The sequence below is a fragment of the Macrobrachium nipponense genome, chromosome 9 (assembly GCF_015104395.2).
Source record: "Macrobrachium nipponense isolate FS-2020 chromosome 9, ASM1510439v2, whole genome shotgun sequence".
Taxonomy (NCBI): domain Eukaryota; kingdom Metazoa; phylum Arthropoda; class Malacostraca; order Decapoda; family Palaemonidae; genus Macrobrachium; species Macrobrachium nipponense.
Genome location: NC_061110.1, coordinates 103,035,730 through 103,056,695, shown reverse-complemented (window position 1 = coordinate 103,056,695; position 20,966 = coordinate 103,035,730). Strand labels below are relative to the sequence as shown.

The 20,966-nt window shown below is 40.7% G+C and overlaps 2 protein-coding genes across 2 annotated transcripts in view; one reads left to right on the top strand and one right to left on the bottom strand.

Moving 5' to 3' along the window:
• Positions 1-20,966, bottom strand: part of LOC135218530 (zinc finger C4H2 domain-containing protein-like) — a 134,136-nt gene that overhangs the window by 89,949 nt on the left and 23,221 nt on the right. The window lies entirely within an intron of this gene.
• LOC135218533 (uronyl 2-sulfotransferase-like) lies at positions 4,016-8,940 on the top strand. Its single transcript, XM_064254903.1, has 5 exons — positions 4,016-4,157; positions 5,612-5,703; positions 6,288-6,414; positions 7,091-7,251; positions 7,996-8,940. The coding sequence occupies exons 1-5, from the start codon at positions 4,054-4,056 to the stop codon at positions 8,169-8,171; spliced, it is 660 nt and encodes a 219-aa protein (XP_064110973.1). The 5' UTR covers positions 4,016-4,053; the 3' UTR covers positions 8,172-8,940.

Sequence of the window (20,966 nt, the reverse complement as noted above, 5' to 3'; positions counted from 1 at the left end):
CAAGCGAAAAGCTATGAACTTAAATCATTATAATTTATTTCTTCCGTATTTTTACACATTCTTTGCTTCATAGCTCTCTGCTGAATCTGCTAACTGCTTTTGTATCACTGAAGTGTGATTCTTTCTGCTCAGGCCCGAGTAATAAAGAGCAACGCCTTTGTTTTCTCCTTTGTAAAACACTCAGTAAACGGCAACATTTCTGGAGAAATTTCATGAATTAGTTCAAAATCTTTCGTTCCCAATATTCTGACTACTTCCTTTTATCTTTGGTAATGAACATAATGCCCTCACTGTTCTTGTATCTTTTGGCAGCTAATCAATATTAGCACTGATTTTAACATGTGTTTGTTTTTCCCAGCCTTTGACCGTGAATTATAATAGCATTGAAAATACCATTTGTTGCAACTTACGAAAGTATATGAATCTAAATAAAAGAGGGTGCTCGCTCTCTCTCTCTCGATACACCATAACCTTTTCCTCTCCGACCAGGTGCTTCACTCCTGGGAAAACAGTTACATTACCAAGCTTAGGTCCAAACAAACGATGAGGAAACACATCCTGTTAACTCAAAGAAGTTTTGATATCAATCAAACATCGAAAAAGACTTCCGGAAACACCATGAAGCCACTTGGAGCGAGGAAATTCATGACTGCACAGGTTTTCTTGTGCATGACAGGTGGGTTTGTTTGTTTGTTTGTATGGTGTTTTTACGTTGCATGGAACCAGTGGTTATTCAGCAACGAGACCAACGGCTTTACGTGACTTCCGAACCACGTCGAGAGTGAACTTCTATCACCAGAAATACACATCTCTCACTCCTCAATTGAATGGCCGCGAATCGAACCCGAGACCACCGAGGCGCTATGACAGGTGGGAGAAGAACGATACCTATCATAGCTAGGATTTGCGAAACGCTATAAGTGGAGATTGACGTCATTTTATAACAAACTCTTAACTGACTTAGAGTGGTTGGCCGAGAAGGTAGACACAGAGAATAGAGAAGATGACCTATATGGATCTAAAAGTCGAACTGGGAGATAATCCACGGTTGTAGGTACTTTGAAGTCATAATTCACTATTACGTTCATGCAACACGTATCAGTCCCTTGTCATAACTACATTGGCCAGAGGCGATATGTACATTAGATTCCTACCACTCGACGAAAGATCCAAAAAGGAAACAGGGAGGGTGGGAGAAGGAAGGTGAGAGGTGGTGTGGTGGTGGTGGAGAGGGAAGGGGAATTAGCGAGGAGGTGGCGAGATAATATCAGTGCTTCAATAACATGTGCTTCATCAGCACGTTTTAAGGTGAGGTATAAAGACCTTTCAAAATGGTATAAGTTTAATAAGTAGGGATAAGGGAAAATGTCTCGTGTTATATATATATATATATATATATATATATATATATATATATATATATATATATATATACGTATATAAAGCTGGATTTCGTTAATCATCATGTGATGTTGCAGCACGACTCAACCATTCCCGTGTGAAGGAAAGAAATTTGCCATAAAATCATCTCCAACTTTCGTTCATTTTATAACCAGATTTTCAATTACGTAACTAAATTCTTGATTAACAATTCATGATCGACATTTTCGAATGTTATTCCCGTTAATAAATCTGTAACGTTTTGAAAATTGGTTTTGTTCCACGATAACTTGTCTTACGAACGAACTATTCTAAACAAAACAAAAAACGGAGTTTACTACATCGATAACCCTCGAAAAGGTTCCTTTGTAACTCAATTCTGCAATGATTATTAGAATTATTATTTTTTATAACTCAGAAACAAATGGCGTCAGTGCACACATAACCAGTCCTCATTGTAATCTTTGTCACCAAATTGCAAATGCCATTAATTCAGTCTCAGGAAATACACCTTATCTGTTCTGCCCCAGAGGCGTGCTCGATCTAACGCAAGCATCGTGCACTGCTTCCTACGGGCAGAGGGATACCGAGTTACTGACTCGGCTGAAGATAGAGGCTGGAAACCGACGGCGGAGCCGACGTGGCTCCTAAAAATAGCTCTGAAGAGTCGCTTGTTTGGTACTCTGCTCTGCGCAGTCTTCATTCCCTCCAGAACCACCCTTAGAGAACGTATTACCATTCCAGTGGTTTCTTTGACTCTGATTTCCGCTTCGAAAGAAACAGATCGTCTTTATCGTTCATTTTGATTTGAGGCCGGCTTCTCATGTACATGAATAAGTTCCTAGCCTTTCGTAAGTTCTTCCCTTACAAGGCATTTTCTTCAGACATCTATAGGTACCATGTACAAGAAAGCCTTTGCAGTAGTGACCGTATTCTTAATCTTCATCTTACGGCGAAGCACTCTCTCGGGGAACCATCACAGTGAAGGTAAGTCTACCATTGAGTTTCGTGATTTTCCTTGACTTCCATCTTTCCAAACTCCATATCGCGCCGACATGGGTACAACTGCAGTTTATTAAGGAAGTTTGTAAACCTTCCTTTGCCTCACTTTCTATTTGGCCCGATTCTGTGAAAAACTTTCCGTGAGAATACGTTCATATATTTTAGACACTGTGGTATAATAAATTGTAAGACTTAAGTAGGAAACTGTTAATTTTGCTTTTCTATGAGTTAAGATGTTTTAGTAGCATGTTTAAACTGTAAATCAAGAGGATGATCTTTTAACTTCTGATAAACGTCGACGGATTGCTTATAATACGGATAATAATAGATAGCAACCAAAGGAAAAACCTACGTTTATGTCTATTCCTTCTGCATAGAACAGGGCCATTTTTTCCTTCCCGCATTTTAGGATGGCAACTACAAGATTTTGATTTTGGTTTCCCTGTTTGTTACGGTAACAATTTCCAATCGCCTCTACGCAACCTCACTCATAAGATACTCAGCCACGTATTTATGCAACTACTACTTTCATCCTCTCTTCACGAGTTCCAGGTCGCAGCTTCCATCCAAAGAACGTGGTGCAGCAGAATGCTACGACAACCAAGAGGCTAAACTCTCCAGCGGAAGGAACCGCGCCGAAATTCGTTGCTTCAAATGCCCTTCACCCTCGAGTCCTAGTCTATAATCGGGTCCCTAAGTGTGGGTCGAGCACAATGCTTGGTGCCCTGTTAGAGTAAGTGTCTTGCCGTGGAACCGAAAGGAGCTTTGTCATTTAAGACGCCTAAATCATTGTCATTCATCCCTTCTAACGTAGTTTGGACTAATCCCTCTTTAAAGAAAAATGCACAGGGCAATTTACAGAAAAATCCACAGGGCAATTTACAGAAAAATGCACAGGGCAATTTACAGAAAAATCCACAGGGCAATTTACAGAAAAATGCACAGGGCAATTTACAGAAAAAATGCACAGGGCAATTTACAGAAAAATCCACAGGGCAATTTACAGAAAAAATGCACAGGGCAATTTACAGAAAAATCCACAGGGCAATTTACAGAAAAATGCACAGGACAATTTACAGAAAAATGCACGGGGCAATTTACAAAAAAATGCACAGGACAATTTACAGAAAAATTCACAGGGCAATTTACAGAAAAATCCACAGGCCAATATACAGAAAAATGCAGAGGGCAAACCCACCGTAGATTCATGTGAAATACTGTAACAAGAAAGATCACATAACACGATCAGTTTCCTATGATTTAAACAAACCTGCACAGCCCTTTTCTAACATCTCTCCGAATGCTTATTGTTGTGCGTCTCTCTCCTTATCTAGTGGTCATGATATTTAACCCCCCAGAGATGACCCTGGTTCAATTCCTAGTAGAGTACCTGATAGTCAGGCAACTGCAAATCCTTCGTAGTATGAAACATTTTCCTAACTTGCTTTCTTTGGTGGGGGGGGGGGGGTGAGGGGGGGGGGGTTGATTTTTTTATTTGTCTTATTTAAACCTTTACCACAATTTTTTCAACATATTTTTTTTTCTGGCCTTCTACTGAAAGTTGCAACGCAGCATTTCTCTAATGTTGTGTGTAAACTAACCTGTTCCTTCAGGTTGAGCGAACTCAATGGATTCAGTCACGTGCACTCAGGAAGCTATAACGATGTCTTGATGAATCATACGATGCTGGAATACATGACGACAGGGTGGCTGAGGATTTCAAAATCCACGCGGTTCAGTTTCGACCGGCACTTGCTCTTCTTCGAGGTCCAGAGGTAAGGATCGTGTTAGTTTACTCCTTAGAATTTAATTGTGAGAAAGGAGTTTGATTAGTAACGTGAGATACCGAACGTACAATGGTAACATATTAGAGAGAAGAGGGAACGGTATCTCCTCTTAGAAAGAGAAAATATGAAATAATTTGACGGCACCAACAACCAACAGACACTAGTTCAGAATCCGGCAGCCAGTATTGACATTGGACACTTGAGTCTTTTTTTTTTCATTCTAGGCAAAATTGGAAAGACATGATCGTTCTGCATTTGGTATTAAGTACGAAGTAATTAAGAAATGCTGTAGAAGACGGCAAAAGTGTAAATTGTTTTGAACTATCATCACAGCTGCTTTTACATTTACAGAAATCAATAGCCACGGTATTGTGAGAAAGACTCGTTCAAAGTTTTAGTGTATAGGAAACGATAGACTAAATAAGCCTGGCAGAATAACAGGGAGAAACCTCCATTGAACTAGGAGTTGGGGGGTGGGGGTTACTGAGAATGCAAAATGAATGGCCCACGTCACATCAAGAGGCGCAGCCATTCGAGGTAATTACGGAAGTCACGTAATATATCCACACAGCACTAAAGGACATATAGATCAAGAAGGATATGAACTGACAATTATCAAAATCATATTGACATTATTGTGACTGAACCAATTACCCATCTAAGCAACTTTGTTGAAAACATACAGATAAGGAATATCGATTCCCAACAGGATAATATTCCAGCAATGGCAGAAATGAATATTTGGCAAATGTAGTCTTAATCTTAGTTTTTCTTCAGCCCCCCCAAAAAATATTGATCTGGCTTTAAGACTTAAATATTTTTCTTAGGAATTACTAATGTCACTACAGTTAAAGAATCACGTGAGTAATTCGTCATATTCCAGAAAGAGGGATATCACAATATCAAGATTGATGACATTACGAACATGGAAGGCACCTAAGGTAAGAATCAAACATAAATAGATCCTTTGTAATATAATACCCAGATAGAAAGAAAACCAGCGCCCGAAAAAGATACAAAATTTTATAGTCCAGACAAAAGAGATTTTTCAAAATCATGAACGTTTCGGTTTGTTCCTTACAACAGGTACTGAGAGACATACAAAGAAAGCGAAACCAAAAACATATTGATTCGGTAGCGGACGTGAAGATCTCACTAATAATCTGACATTACATTTCACGCAAGTGATATTCTGTGATCCTTCTGTGAGAGAGAGAGAGAGAGAGAGAGAGAGAGAGAGAGAGAGAGAGAGAGAGAGAGAGAGAGATTTCTGTGACACGGGAGGAGAGAAGGTGTCTTTGCTTAAAACTCAAGACCAGTAGTGAGTAGGTATGTTACTTTACTCAGCAACTCTATGGCCTCGCTAGTAATGTGCGTTCATGCTCTATAACGGCAAACTTGAAATATAATAAATGTAACCATTCCTAGTTCCTCTTCTCTAGATTCAAAGAAGGTGAAGTATCGTGGATGAACCTTATCAGGGAGCCAATAGAGAGATTTGTCAGCAAGTTCTACTACACACAAGAATTCCAAGGTATGACACATTGGCAGAACTGAACTCTCACACTCTTCCCGATGTGTTACTTAAAATCTTTTTTTCCTCTTCTTCACATTCTTAATCTTCTTCAGCTTTTTGACAGACTCACCTAATTTCATTTTACTTTAGCCATATTTACTAGTTTTTTTGGGGTGTGTGTGTTTTTTTTACTTGTCTGTACTGCATTTGCAAAGGCCGATTCATATCCAGTAATTACGCTTTAGATGAATTTGCAGGCCTGATGAATGATGGTCTTAAAACGACTACATTTTTCGTTTATTAATTCTTAGATCTATTATTAATTCTTATAAACACGCAAAGAAAGACCATTATAGACTAAACTATTTATAAATAACTTACAGCTCCAAGTCAGCTCCCCTACTGAGAATTCATTGTAGGTCGTAAAAGAATACTATTAGCATTTAACGATATAATTTTTTTTTTTCAAATTCTGTCAGCAAATTCATATTATTTTGATAGATTCTTTTGCCTTACTTCTGTAGAATTATTTATCTGTTTATAACAAGTCCTTTTAATGTTCTGTTTCAGAACTTTTTCTTTTTCTTTGCTATTTTATTTAGGTGCCACGAAGGTGAAGAGTCTGGAGGATTGTTTAAGAGGCGCTGACCGTTCTCAGTGCTTGCCGGCCGACAGAAATATTACAATATCGCAGATTTCCTACTTTTGCGGACAGGAGCCGCAATGCATGTAAGCTTTGAAGGAAATGGTAGTGGTAGAAATTCTCATTAAATACGCTAGAGTGACACTACGAATGAATGATGATACAGACGACTGAGGAAATGTTTTTACCTGACAGGGAAATAACGTAAAACCATTTGCGACGGAGGTCAGTGCTCCGTTAACGAAAGTTATGTGGGTGGAATCATACCTCTGCCTTTGGGCCACACTTGAAAGATGTTTAAAAACGTAAAAACCTATTCAGTACCCTATAGCAAGTTTTTCTCCGTACGAGAGTAATGACGTCAGTCCACCTCTTGTGGTGCACCGCAGGCATTTACTGAAGGTTCTTTGCAGCGTCCCTTCGACCCCTAGCTGCGACCACTTTCACTTCTTTTACTGTACCTCCATTCATATTCCTTCTTCCATCTTACTTACCAGCCTCTCCTAACAATTGATTAATGGTGCAACTGCTTTGAGGTTTTCCCCCTGTTATTCCTTTCAAACCTTTTCATTTTCAATTCCCACTTCAGCGTCAGAATGACTTCTTAGATCCCAGCGCTTGGCCTTTGGCCTAACTCTATTATACTCTGTTCTGTTCTACAGCAGTCTTCCTAAAGAGCATAATTTTCTAAAGTGATATTTCATCTTCTATCACAATGTGAGTTCTTCAGAAAACTTATATTAGTAAACGGTCTCTCTGTAGGGTTTTCGGGGACAAATGGGGCCTGCAGAAGGCAAAGGCTAACGTCGAGGCATTCTTCAGCGTCGTGGGAATCCTGGAGGATCTGCCGACTACCTTTCAGGTCCTACAGAATGTCCTGCCAGATTTCTTCACGAATTATGAGTTCACTTTCCATGGAACGGGTAAGATCAGTCGAAAGTAGGTCCGATATTACAGCGATCAGTTTCTTTGCACTTTTATCTATCATTCAATTCCTTTTTTTTTCTTTTTTAATAAGGGAGATATCGTCTTTCTATATTTCCCTTTGCCTCCTCTTGCATCTTCCTGATGAAAACACTAATATTCTTTGGAAAATTCAATTTCCAGTCAATGGTACCTTTGGTGGGCTTGTTCCAAATGAAAAGGGTCCATCTTTTGAACAACAACAACAACAATAATGATAACAACAGTAAGAAACTCTGGTAATGTTTTGTATCTATATCTTCATATGTGAGTTCTGATACTATTATTTTTTGTATGATTTCATTATCGTTTCTTTATTTTCTTGGAATTTCTCTCGGATGTTTCTTTAAATTATCCATAATCTTTCTATCTTTGTTTTCTAAGAAACCCAATTCTCGAATATGCAGCATACCTCAGTGTGCATGGATGCAAAGTGATGACGAATTGCAAGAATGTTTAATTGGGACCTACGAGGTTATTCAGCGCTGCTAGAAATAATATTGAATCAATTGTTAGGAGGAGAGAGAGAGAGAGAGAGAGAGAGAGAGAGAGAGAGAGAGAGTGGAAGGTGAGACGGAAGAAAGGGAATATGAATGAAGTAGCGGGAAAGGAACGAAAGGCGTTGCAGCTAGGGGCCGAAAGGACGCTACTGCAGGGAACCTTAAGGAACTTCTCATTCATATAGAATCCTCCTTCTTCCGCAGGTAGGATCGTAGAGAACCGACGATCGGAAAAGTTCAGGCAGCCTATTTCCAACGCCACCAAGATGTTCCTGAAGGACTACTTAAGAGAAGAAATAGAATTCTACGAATATATCAAACGCCGACTGTACGTTCAGGCCAAGATGATCACGTCAGCAGCAGCAGACAATGCATATTGATTTACTTGAATGCAACGGATCAGGCGATATCACTACAGCAAGAACTTTCTTTGGTGTTTTAATTACCAGTTTGCGTCCGTAGATACGGTGAAACTTTAAACGGAAAAATGCGTAGTCTATCAATTGAGAGGATTTAACAGACTCTCAAGCAGGGTTTGAACTCGCGTCTTCCGAGATGCAAGCACACAGCTTGGAGAAAGTTGAAGAAATTGATGGAGCTTTGTTTTACACTTGTATTATAACTGTGAAATCACAGGACTTGACTACTGTAACAGTCTTAATAATGGTATGGCCACAATATTGGCAGGAGAAGCTGAAAGGTTCAATCAACAAAACAGCCGAATTAATATTAATGAATAAAATCCCATTGGGGATAGGGTGACTCTCACCCATATTGAACTTGACTGGCTACACATCGAAGCAAGAACTGAATCTGAAAACAAATTTGACTTACATTACGATAAAGAGTTATACACAGGAATATGTCAAAGACCTCCAACTAAATTATACTATCGAGAGCTTAAATACATATAGGAACAAGGACAAATGTATCTCAATGGAACTAAGACGTTATAATGAAATTGGAAAAGGGATTTTTAATTAGTTGCCCCAAGAACCTACAAGATGCGAAAATGCAGTACAGAAATTTAAGAATAAATTTAACACTTGTCTATTCAAAAACACGGAATATCCAACACTTAAACAATATAAATTGTAACAGTGTCATATGGGGTCTGTTTGAGGGACAAAATTAGTGTCGAAAGAGGGTCTCGAGAAAAAAAAATAAATATAAAAACATAATAAAATAATCAAGAATAATGACGGGGATATCGGCTTGAGCCAGCAGCTCAGAACTTTACTAATTGTTTGTTTGTATGGTGTTTTGACGTTGCATGGAACCAGTGGTTATTCAGCAACGGGACCAACGGCTTTACGTGACTTCCGAACCACGTCGAGAGTGAACTTCTATCACCAGAAATACACATCTCTCACTCCTCAATAGAATGGCCGAGAATCGAACCCGCGACCACCGAGGTGGAACGCTAATACCATACCAACCACGCCGCTGAGGCGCTTTGAACTTCACTAATGAGGCTGGGTTTAGTAGAAAGAAGGCGTTTGTTAATAATTACTTCTGAAACAGAATTCTCAGAACAAGAGGAATTGTCAATCAAACTAGTAATGATCAAAAGGAAGATTAAGGTGGTTTGAATTAAGAACAACGCAAAGAATAGATGAAAAAAAAAGAGAACAAAAATAAGACTGAAAGAAAACGCAGTCCTTCTAAATGTAAATGCAAAAAGGAAAGGCTAACAAGGCAGACATTACTATTTAATCTCCATGTGCATTAGCATAGCATCACAAGATTAATTACATCAGGATTATTTCCTATTTGTCGCTGTGATATATATATATATATATATAATATATATATATATATATATATATATATATATATATATATATATATATGAAGGGCAGTACTAGCTAAAATGAAGTGTGACAATTAATCTACTTTTCCTCGAGAAAAGTATATATATATATATATATATATATATATATATATATATATATATATATATATATACATATATATATATATATATATATCATATATATATATATATACTTACATATAATATATATATATATATATATATATATTAATATATATATATATCCCTCCATGTCTCCCTCATTTTGCTGCCTATTTCGTCTTCCCTATCTTCTTTAAGTTTGGACGGAAATTCTTTTCTGAACAGATACATTTTTACTCTATTTGTGTACGATACATTTTTATTTCCATTTTCAGTTTAGTTGCACTTTCACAGAACTGATTCGTGGATATGTAGCAGCCCTCTTCACTCACTCTCTCGGCTAGATCAGAGTCAAAGTAATAGGGTCTGCTCAACTCGGCAGTGGGGGCGGAGCTAATATTGTGACGTCAGAAAAGAGTAACACTGCCCGTGCGTCTCCATTGAATTACTTAAAGAACCTTTAGATTTTATACATTCAATCCATATCGCATGGTTTTTTTTTTTTTTTTATAAAAGTTTGACAGAATCTGTAAAGAGGTCACATGTTTGATGTTTTTTAATACCCATTCAAAGTATATAGGGTCTGCTCAACTCGGCAGTGGGGGCGGAGCTAATACTGTGACGTCACAAGAGTAACACTTCGGTGCTTCTCCATTGAATTACTTAAAGAACCTTTAGTTTTTATACATTTAATCCATTTCGCATGGTGTTTTTCATAAAATCTTGATAAAATCTGTAAAGAGGTCACATGCTTGATGTTTTTTAATACCCTTTCTCTCATTTAGTCACCAAGCCTTGTTTTATTGAACATAAAATATACCAGTTTGAACACGCATAGCTACTCCAGCTTTCTTCATATATTCATTCTTTACTTATTTATTTACTTACCTATATACTGGTTTGCTGTAGTCTCTTCAAGTCCATTTTTTATAACATGACAACTCTCTCTCTCTCTCTTTCAGGTAGTAATATTATCAAGATTTTAAATAATTCTTAAGAAATGTATTTAGTTCTGTCACTGTGTTCATACCTCACTTTGAAAAGCAACTTTTTTATGCTAAAGGTTAGAATGATAGATTAATTATATTTTCCAAATCTTCTTAAGAATACTTATTGTTATGCAATAAATACAAAGAAAATGCGGATACAGGCAGTGTAAAAAATGGCAGTTGCATTTGCACGACTTGACCTCAAAAAAGAAAACAATATCAAAAGTATAAGAATTACATCATATACGATACAAGGTATCATAGGAATAAATGATGAAGAAAATGATACAGGAAACACATTTCCAGCAAATTTCTCATTAGCACTTCATATCACATAAATATACTTCCGAACACATAAGTTTACATATAACACAAACTGTATACATAAAGGTATTAATTATGCATACCTCAAACAATTATAATATTTTCGAAAAAAAAGTACAGTTATTCGTCAGTCTGGATGGATGTATCTGATGACGTTTTACAAGGGGCGGGGCTAGATTTCAGATTAGATTAGATTATAAAATTTTTGGCTCATAGCCAAGCGCCGGAGCACTAGATTTCAGATCTCCCACGAACGCTTAATTTTTTATAATTTTTGCGTGCGTAGATATTTTCTGTGCGCGATTATGGGTTTGAAAGTAATTGTAATTATAATGTGTCATATACCAATTGAAAGGGCATTCTTTGTACTTTTACATGGTATATGGCAAAATGTAATAAGATGAAAAATTCTGTAAGAAAAATGTGGTAAATATTTACATAAAATTTTAAAATTTTGGTCCGTCTTTGACCTAGAATTCCTCGAAAATTTCTGAGAACACCTATCAATTTTATTTATGCATTATATAGTAAATTTTATCAGCTTTCTAATCCATTTTTCAGTTTCTTTCTATCATCATCCCTTAGTCAGTTACGCTACGAAACGCGAATGTATGTAGGTTGACGGATGAAGTAATTGCACATTTTTGTGTGCGTAGATAATTTTTTCTGTGCGCGCTTTTGGGTTTGAAATTAATCGTAATTGTAATGTGCTATATATCATTTGAAAGATCATTCTTTGTACTTTAACGTAGAATACGGCAACATGCAATAAAAGGAAAATTCATATAAAAAAAACGCCATCGCAAAAATAGTTATATGAAAATGTTATCGTAAATATAGTTTCATAAAGATATGGTCCGTTTGTAACTGATGACGTTTCACAAGGGGCGGGGATAAGTTTTAGTACCGCCTCGTGAGCAGACCCTATTACTTTGACTCAAAGAATCCGAAGAATTTCTGCACACCTTTTAAATGTCAATATTAAAAGTCTATCTATCATACTGCCAGTTTATATCACATCAAATCTATATATTATTATAAATTTTATCTTAATATAATCTTATTGTACAAAATTATAATAATTTATAGTCGGATTGTAAAGATGTATTTGTTTACAGAGATTTGTGATGTGTCAAACTACAGAAGAGACAGCCTCAGTGCCATATTCAACCTTGAGTTGATGTAAAACCATTAACGATTTACTCTTGTGTCGCTTAACGGTATCCAGGACAGCTGTGCAGTGCATTTTGCTACAGTTGCCCACAATTTAAAAATGTGACTTTGCATCTATTCAGTGGACATGGTCGTTAGCCTAGTAGGCTAGCCAGACACAACCGCCGACATCACACCCCAAACCACACTAACCGAGAACCACAACCTCACAACAACCTAACAACCAGATAAATCACTGAGCAGAACACCAACAGCCCAAGACACAACAACCCACCAACACTCCCCAACTACCACTCACAGACTGAAAATGCACTACCAACCTCTTCAACTTCACCACAACCAGACAGACACACACACAACAACTTTACAACACCAAAATCAATCAAATAACACAAAATCAACTAACCACCAACGGATAACTGCTGCCAAAACCAACACTATGCCTTAGACAGACTCCTTACTGCTTACGACTCCCATATCACACTGCCACTGATATGTATAGAGCGCCACAACAGATACACGCTTCCGACCGCCATTTAACCACTCCCATTTATTCTTCCACCACTCTCTCTCTCTCTCTCTCTATCTCACGCAACCTTTTGAGATGTTGTCAAATATAAACTACTATCATTACTTCTCCATATTACCTCCCCCATTATATTTGACAACGTCTCCTTACACTCGTGACATCCACACTAAATTGCCTTTCGCAACACCCAAGGATGCTCAGATGCAGGCCCCCTGGATCTTGTTTGAGGACCCTCATACATTCTTTCAGTTACATCGCCTTTCACTTCTTCCAAACCACTGGTGGTGATAAAGGATTTCCCATTGACATGCCAAATATTTGTTGATAAAATTCACGATTGAATTTAAACTTACAATCACAAATGCACATAATCGTGAGTGAAATAATGTGACTTATAGGTAGAGGTAATTCATGCTGAGTTAGTTCATTACTAAGATATTCTAAAATAGAGTCTATAGGGACTTTAGTAAAAAGAGAACATACATCAAAACTAACGAATCTATCAGTAGGGCAAAGAGCAATTTTGTTTAATTGTAAGTGTATATTCAATGGTGAATTTTATCAACAAATATTTGGCATGGCATGGGAAATCCTTTATCACCACTACTCTCAAACTTGTACATGGAATTCTTTGAAAAACGCTACTTACCCAATATAATTTATATTCCTGTAAAGTGGTATCATTATGTTGATGATATTTTAGCTGTTCTGCCTGTCGGTATTGATGTAAATGATTTACTCTCTAAATTAAATAACCAGGTACCATCGATTAAGTTTACTCTAGAATTAGAAAAAGACAATTGCCTCCCTTTCTTAGATGTTTTGATACATAGAGAACCATTTCAATGTAAATTCAGTATTTATAGGAAACCGACCAACAACTTAACCTATGTTCATTTCTTCTCAGGCCACCATCTTAACATAAAAATATCAATTTTTTTTTTTCTATGTTTTTACGAGCATTGCGCATTGTCCAGTCCCAATATTTGGATCAAGAAATTGTAATACATAAGAAAAATAGGGAAAGATTTATGCTATCCTTCACATATATTAGATATTTGTTATAATAAAGCCCACAAAAAGTTTTATAGTGTAAGTAACACGCAGAAAGAAAATTCTCAGAACATTCTCAGTTTGCCTTATTTTAACGGATTTGAAACCATTAAATCATTGTTAAAAGCTTTTAATGTCAACCTTGTTTTTTCCTATAATAACACTCTAAAAGGAATGTTAATAAAAAATGGCCTCAGAGAAAGCAACAACATAATATATTCCATGTATGGATTGTCCCCTCATTTTATCTCGGACAGTCTAGCAAGGGCCTAGAAGTAAGGCTAGCCAGCATAAATATTCTGTAAAACTGGGCAAACATCTAATGCAATATTCATTCATTTAGTGAAAACAGCCACCAAATAAATTGGGTTGGTAGTTCAGTAATTGGCAAGGTCAAGAGATGTCTTATCACGAAATCTTTTAGAATCTGCTTTAATACAACTTACTTTTCATTGTAATTTCAATGTTAGTCGTGGCCTTTTTCATTTAGACCCTTGTACTGTAACATGTTTAAGAATGACCTCAAAGATATAATTACAGACTTAAATAAAAATTAGTTGCTTTAGAGTTATCTTCGTTGTAATGTATGTCTAACATGTATTGTGAATATGTATTGTGAATATGGTTTTGTTTACCAAGTTCTGAATAGCTGTCACCTATAATCCTTTAATTGTTTTGTCCTTGTATCTGAGATGATTATCTTGTAAAACTTTTTAAATTGCACCCATTGTTTATGCTTGTTTGGGAAGGTTACTGATCTTCCAGGTGTGTCGGATTCTAGGTACTTATCTCTATAATCCCTATCTGTCAGTTATACGAATCTTCTTGTTTTGTCTTTTTCCTCATGTATATCAGTTCATCTGCATTAGTAAAGGACGTTTGGACGTCGAAAGGTCTTGCGGGATACTCCGTTTGTTTATTTTCTTTCGTGGCATATATCTTTATTTTTTATGGATTTATCACGTTCCTAACTTCGTGATTCAGTTATACACACACACACACACACACACACACACACACACACACACACACACACACACACACACATATATATTATATATATATATATATATATATATATATATATATAATATATATTACATAGTTGCCTGATAGTTACTGCTTGGTTCGTTGAGTGACAGAACTAACCTTTTGTTAACGCTACCTCAAAGTTAGTTAAGTAACTGAACTAACGTTTTGCTAACGTAAAAAAACCATACGTTTTAACGATAGTTTTTAGTTTGTTCCCAACATTGGGCACAGTTCTGCCGTAACATTGTGCTAACGTTAGTATAACGTAATTTGCAATGGGGGTTGTCAGTGAAGTTGCATCTGCTTTACTCGGTGAGAAAATCCGTTAATTTAAATTCTCCACAAATGCCAGACTTAAATCAAGTACACACGCACAAACTACTTCACACATTTTGTTGATAATGGACAGAAATAAACTCTAAGAATACGACTCGTAGTACTTGCTCGACTTCTGAGAATGTAAGGGTGTAATCCTCTTAGTGGTGTAAGGTGGTACTGAGGGAGTTCAGGTTGCATCATTCACTCTCAAATGTATCTTTGATGTATCATCCATTTTGTTTTCAGAGCTGCTATTGTATCCAAAATTTTCTTTTGTGTAATTTTTTTTCTATATACCTTGGTTAAATTCATATTTAACACCAAAATGAACTCCGCTATCAACAGATTTTCGTTTGCATATTTTTTCTTCTATAGAAACGTACATTGTAGATTTGCATTAGATACTTTTCATCCTTGTAATGTATTCCCGCTCATGTGGTGCACTGTATGCATTACTTAAGGTTCGTTGCAGCGTGTCTTCGGCTCCTAGTTGCAACCACATTCGTTCCTTTTACTGTACCTCCTTTCATATTCTCTTCATCTTAATTTACACCCTCTCCTAACATTTGATTCATAGTCCAACAGCGAGGTTTTCCTCCTGTTACACCTTTCAAACCTTTTACTGTCAATTTCCAGTTCAGCGCTGGATGACCTCATAGGTCCCAGTGTTTGGCCTTTGACCTGAATTCTATGTTCAACTTAGCTCAGGTCAGCTACCCATTAGAACCTAGAGCCAATCAATAATTGCCTCATTTTATTTCAGAAGCATTTTCTTACAAATAAATACACAATTTTATATGCTCCATGTCAGAGGTCTTTAGGGTTTGAAATCTTCAAGTTGCCCGTAGGGAACTTCTAATTTTTAAAACCAGTGTACCTTAGGGCAAATGTTATTAAAGGTGAAAAATATAATAGCTAGTCATTAAAACTGAGATGCTATTTTTTCACTTGATATGCAAACTTTCAATAAAACCAGGACAGTGACTAACGGGTAACGCAACTCCACTATTGATGTGTTGATATCGATTCAAACTTAAATATCACTGAGATGTTACCTCCATTGCCTCCATCCCGTCGCACTGACAGAATAAAAAAAAAAAAAGAAAAAGAAAAAAAAGAGGTATGAAAGAAGAAGAATCTGCAAATGAAGAGGAATGCTGTAAAGCCTCTGAAAAATACCAAGGTCCACTGCTTTGGAGGATTAATTTCACTATGGTGTATGTGAGTATCTCCATGAAGTGTGGTTGTTGTTTGCTACTGGTGGAAGTCTTACCTGTAGAAGGATGTATCATCGATGTATATAGAAAAAGGAGAGAACTAAAATAGGGAACTGCTGGATTTATGCTAGTACAGGTGTTATGTTCTCCCGCTGCAATTCTCTTTTTCTCTCCCTCTCTTCACAGACAAATGTGATGCCTTAATCCTTTATACATATTCCAATGTCAGTAGCGAAAAAAATAACAGAGATAAGTTTATTTAGGCATTAGTATCAAGTATGAATAAACTATTATCCACTAGGGCAAGTATAGGGTACATTTGCGTCATGCACGGAAGTAATTTGACACCTGTGCGAGTAAGTGTGACGATCCTAAGATCTACTATCAAGAAACGAGAAGAAGAAGCGCACACGGAACGTCAACATCGAAAATGGCAGCAAGAAACCATCACGGCCATCAACATCTTCCAAGGGGCCATATACCGAATCCACTGGACGAAAAACTGCTGAAGATTATAAGGGAAAATCTTGTAAGTTTTATACTGAAGTAGGTGTTCGTGTAGCGTCCGATTAAGACGAATAATCTACGGTTTATAGACTCGAAAAGTAAAGTTTGAGGGGATGGGTAGGCTGCCTTACTTAATGCCAGCTAGACAGCCCCACTCGTGCCGGTACATTTCTTGGTTTTTCCTTTTTTGAATTGTAATAAAGGTGGTAAGAGGTTTTTCAAGAGTGGATTACCTTACCTTCGTCTCAGTTTTAGACATGTCATTAAAATTCAGTCAGTCGGTTCGACACGACACCAGAATTGGGCTAGGTTAGACTGTGAAGCTAGTATAGCTAGCTCCTAGGTACTGTACAACAGACCATAGCGATATTCTGTATGCAGGTAGTCCCGTTAGTGCACCTTACGCCGTACACTGTAGGCATTGTTTCATAACGCAACTGTGAGGTTTTCTTACTGTTACATTTAAAAAACTTTTTTTAGGCTACACAGTTTCCTTTTTAGTGTTGAATGACCCCATAAGGGGAACAACCCATTGGACTAGCGGATCCAGTCTCAGAAAAAGTACTTTAACACGTCCTGACACCGGAGATGGGCACCAGTCACGAGTTGTTAGTGGTGAGAGCAAGATCTCGAGACCTCTACTCTTCTTTCGAAGTATTTTCTCCAAAGTTAGAAATTAATGTCATATTGTAAGATTAAATAGAGGTTAATGAAAGTCTGGCTCTACGCAGTGTACACATACCTCCATGATGCTTTCAAATTTTTTTCTTACAACTCCAAATTTGTTCCGACACGGCATACAAACCTTCGGTCCTTTTACAATAGGAAGGTACTAGCGGCAGCTGGATAGGTCGTAAGCTTTCGAACAAGGGGTTCGGTAGTTAACTGCTTGTCCGACAGGCGCGCGCGCGCGACTGGGAGGTAAACAATCACTTTTTGCTTTTCGGCCTCCTCACAGCGAGTGGACGTGTGTGTTCGACGCTCTCTGCCCGCTTCTCGTCGTTTGCTTTCATGAGTATTTGGTTGTGTTTGTGTGTGAATCATATTGTAAGTACAATCATTTCCTCTCTTTTTTCATCATTTGTGAATTGATCAATCATGGAATCTCCACGCCTCGCTACCCCCGGAGATTATGCCCGGGTACCGAAGGGCGTAAATGCGGAAAAGTTCCGCTCATTCCCGGAAATTGATCCACATATTTTGTGCGCTCGGTGTCGGGGGCGCGATGCACCGAGCCGAGCCTGTGAAGTATGTTCTAATTGGTCGGAGGCGCAGTGGGGGCTTGTACGAAGGCAGGAAGAAGCGAAGGCCTGCAAAAGGAGTCGTCGGAAAGCTCTCCCACGACTCCTTTGGTTACGGACACTTCGTCTTCTTTCCTGCCGCCCGCTCAGCTCCCACGTTTGGCGCCTTCCCCTTCGGGGGGGGTTTCTAGGTCCTTCTCCTCACCCGACCTGTCGAGTGTGGAGGAGGGCGCTAGTACCCCACCCCGATGTCGAGTTGTACTCTGGGTCCTCTATCCGTTCGTCTTCGCGCGAGCGGGTAGAGGATCCTCTAATCACCCGACCTTTGCTTCCTCAGGTGCGGTTGCCGCGAAGGACGACCTCGGACAGGTGTGGGCAATCGTTGGGTCTGCAGGGCGTGCCGAGTGTCCAGGGGCTGCTCTACCATCTCGCTGGCTCTGTGGCGGTCACGCATGCTACGGTAACGACCACCACCACAACCCTTTCAACGCCTGGCTATGCTTCACCTCCTCACCTGGTGTACACCCCGCACGCGGTCTCTGTCACACCAACTACATCGGTGCAAGGGCCAGTCGCCGTACCACGGGGGAGTGTGATGCCGCCGCCTGGGTTTTGCCGTGCTGCTGCCGCGACCGGACTTCGTGTGCCCGAAGAGCTCGCCCCTGGACCTCCCACCAGTACCTAGGATGTCTGTGCTGCTGGTCCGTCCAACCACCTGGACCGCCTGTACAGCCTGCCGTACCTGCCGTACCTGCCCAGCCGCATGTTCCAGGACGTGACGTTTGCCGACCACTGCTGCCGTTCCTGCTACCTTGCTCCTGCCGTCTCCACTGCTGTTCCTGTGATGCCTGCACCTGCTGACGTTGTTCCTGTTCCTGGCGCCGCTGCCTCCCGATGCCGATCTGTTCGGACAGGTGCGTCCCGGGCCCTGTTGCTTCGGCAACAGCAGCCCCGGCTCCGCCCTGGATGACAGATCTGACATCGGTCCTGAGGAGGTTGACGAAGAAGAAGAAGAAGAGGAGGAAGGTGTCGTCGTCGTCTTCATCGTCTTTTTCGTCGTCGTCGTCGTCTGCCGCCTCTTTCCGCTTCTTCTTTCTAAGGCTCCCCCGCCTAAGAAGAAGAAGGTCGCCTCCCCCCCCCCTAAGAAGTCTCCTCCTTCGGGAACTTCTAAGGGCCCGTCTCGCTCCGGTGAGACGAGGGGGGTTCTTCCGCTGGTCACCCTGCTCCTTCGGGGGCAGGACCCGTCTCTTCTTCCGCAAGGAAGAAGACTACGGGGACCAGAGGAGTGCCGGCTAACACCGGCACTTCCTCACCTGCTGTTAGTGGTTCGACACGGCAGCAGGATCCGTCTTCGGCCTCTCGTTCGCGAGAGGTACCGAGTGTACGGTCGCCTACCAGCGACCGTGCAGCTAGGAACCAGACCTCTGAGCCAGCTCAGCGTCAGGTTCACGGCACGGAGCGGAAGACTGGTGACAAGCCGCTCACGCGACTCTCACCAGACCAGCTCTCGCTCTCGCGGCAAGCAGCTGGCTACCCGGGCGGACGTGACGGTCCACAGACCGGCCACGGCGGAGGCTGGGAAGAGGGTCCCCCTGTTCGCCGGCGCCAGCAGGCTGGTAACCAGCGACGTGACGCGCCGTGAGGATACGCAACCGGTCTCACCGTGACAGTGGAGCTAGCTCGCGTCGCTGACCGTCACTCTCACAGAGAGCGATCGGGTACGGCAACAGCACCAGCTCCTCTGACACACGAGACCGGGGCCGCTGTTCTCGTCCAGCCATTCTCCACAGCGAGACGGCTCGACTAGCCTGCAGCTCGATCGCCACGCGGGTTGACGATCGCCTGCAGTCTTCCAAGCCCACTGGTTCTGCCAGCGAGCGAGGAGGGAGCGTCAGGTCTGCCTCTCCCATACCTTCAACCTCCTCGGGTTACACCGAGGGGCGAGGTATTGAGGAGTGATCGTGAGGGGTGCGCCCTCAGGATCCCACCACGTCGTCCTACGTACCAGGCACGGTTCTCGGACCGGCCAGTCGTATGCACAAGTGGCTGGAGGAGACCGAGAGGGGTCTGTCGCTGTTCCTCCCCTCGAGGGAGGAGGGTCTCGGGAGATGCTCCTGTTTGAGGGACTGGATGGTCCGACTCCGCAGGACGCAGTCACTCCTGAGATCCAGAGGAACTTTGCCGAGGTTATTGCGCTGATTCGTCAGCACAACGACCTCGCGGAGATCGCCGCTCCCACCATCCGAGCCACGTCCCGGCTCGATCGTTCTCTGGGGCCGAAGAGGGAACCCAGACCGACGGTGGTGGGTTTGCCGCGTTCCGAGCTTGCCGACTCAGTGCTGGACCAGGTAGAATTCTCTTGTCTCCGGGCAAGACGGTTCTCTCAAGTCTGGCAGGGGTCGAGCAAGCTGCTTCCACCTCCTCTGCTGCGACAGCGGCGTTTTTACGTGCCATCTGAGGACCCGATGCCGCCCAAACAGGTGAACCCGGAGTTAGCCAGGCTGGACTCCGGGTGTGTCTCTGCAGCAGCTCCTGTCCGAGAACCTATGGTTCTCGCAGCAAGAGGCACTCGGCCTGGAATCTACTGCCATGGCACTTTCCGAGGCCGTCTCCTGGTTAGATCTGTGGTCCCTCACAGTATCTAAGGTCGCAGCCAACTCCGGGGGAATTTCTCCCGAAGATGACTCGGCCTTTAGGAGACTTTGCCAGTCTGGGGGAAGAGCCATCTCCTTCCTTGCCCCACCAGACGGTGAACCTGTGGGGCCAACCATGGTTCTCCGACGTAGGGACGCTGTCCTTACTCGGGTTTCCATTTGGGCGGCTGGGCGTGAAGCGGCATTGGGACTACGCAACGGACCTTTACGGAGTTCCACG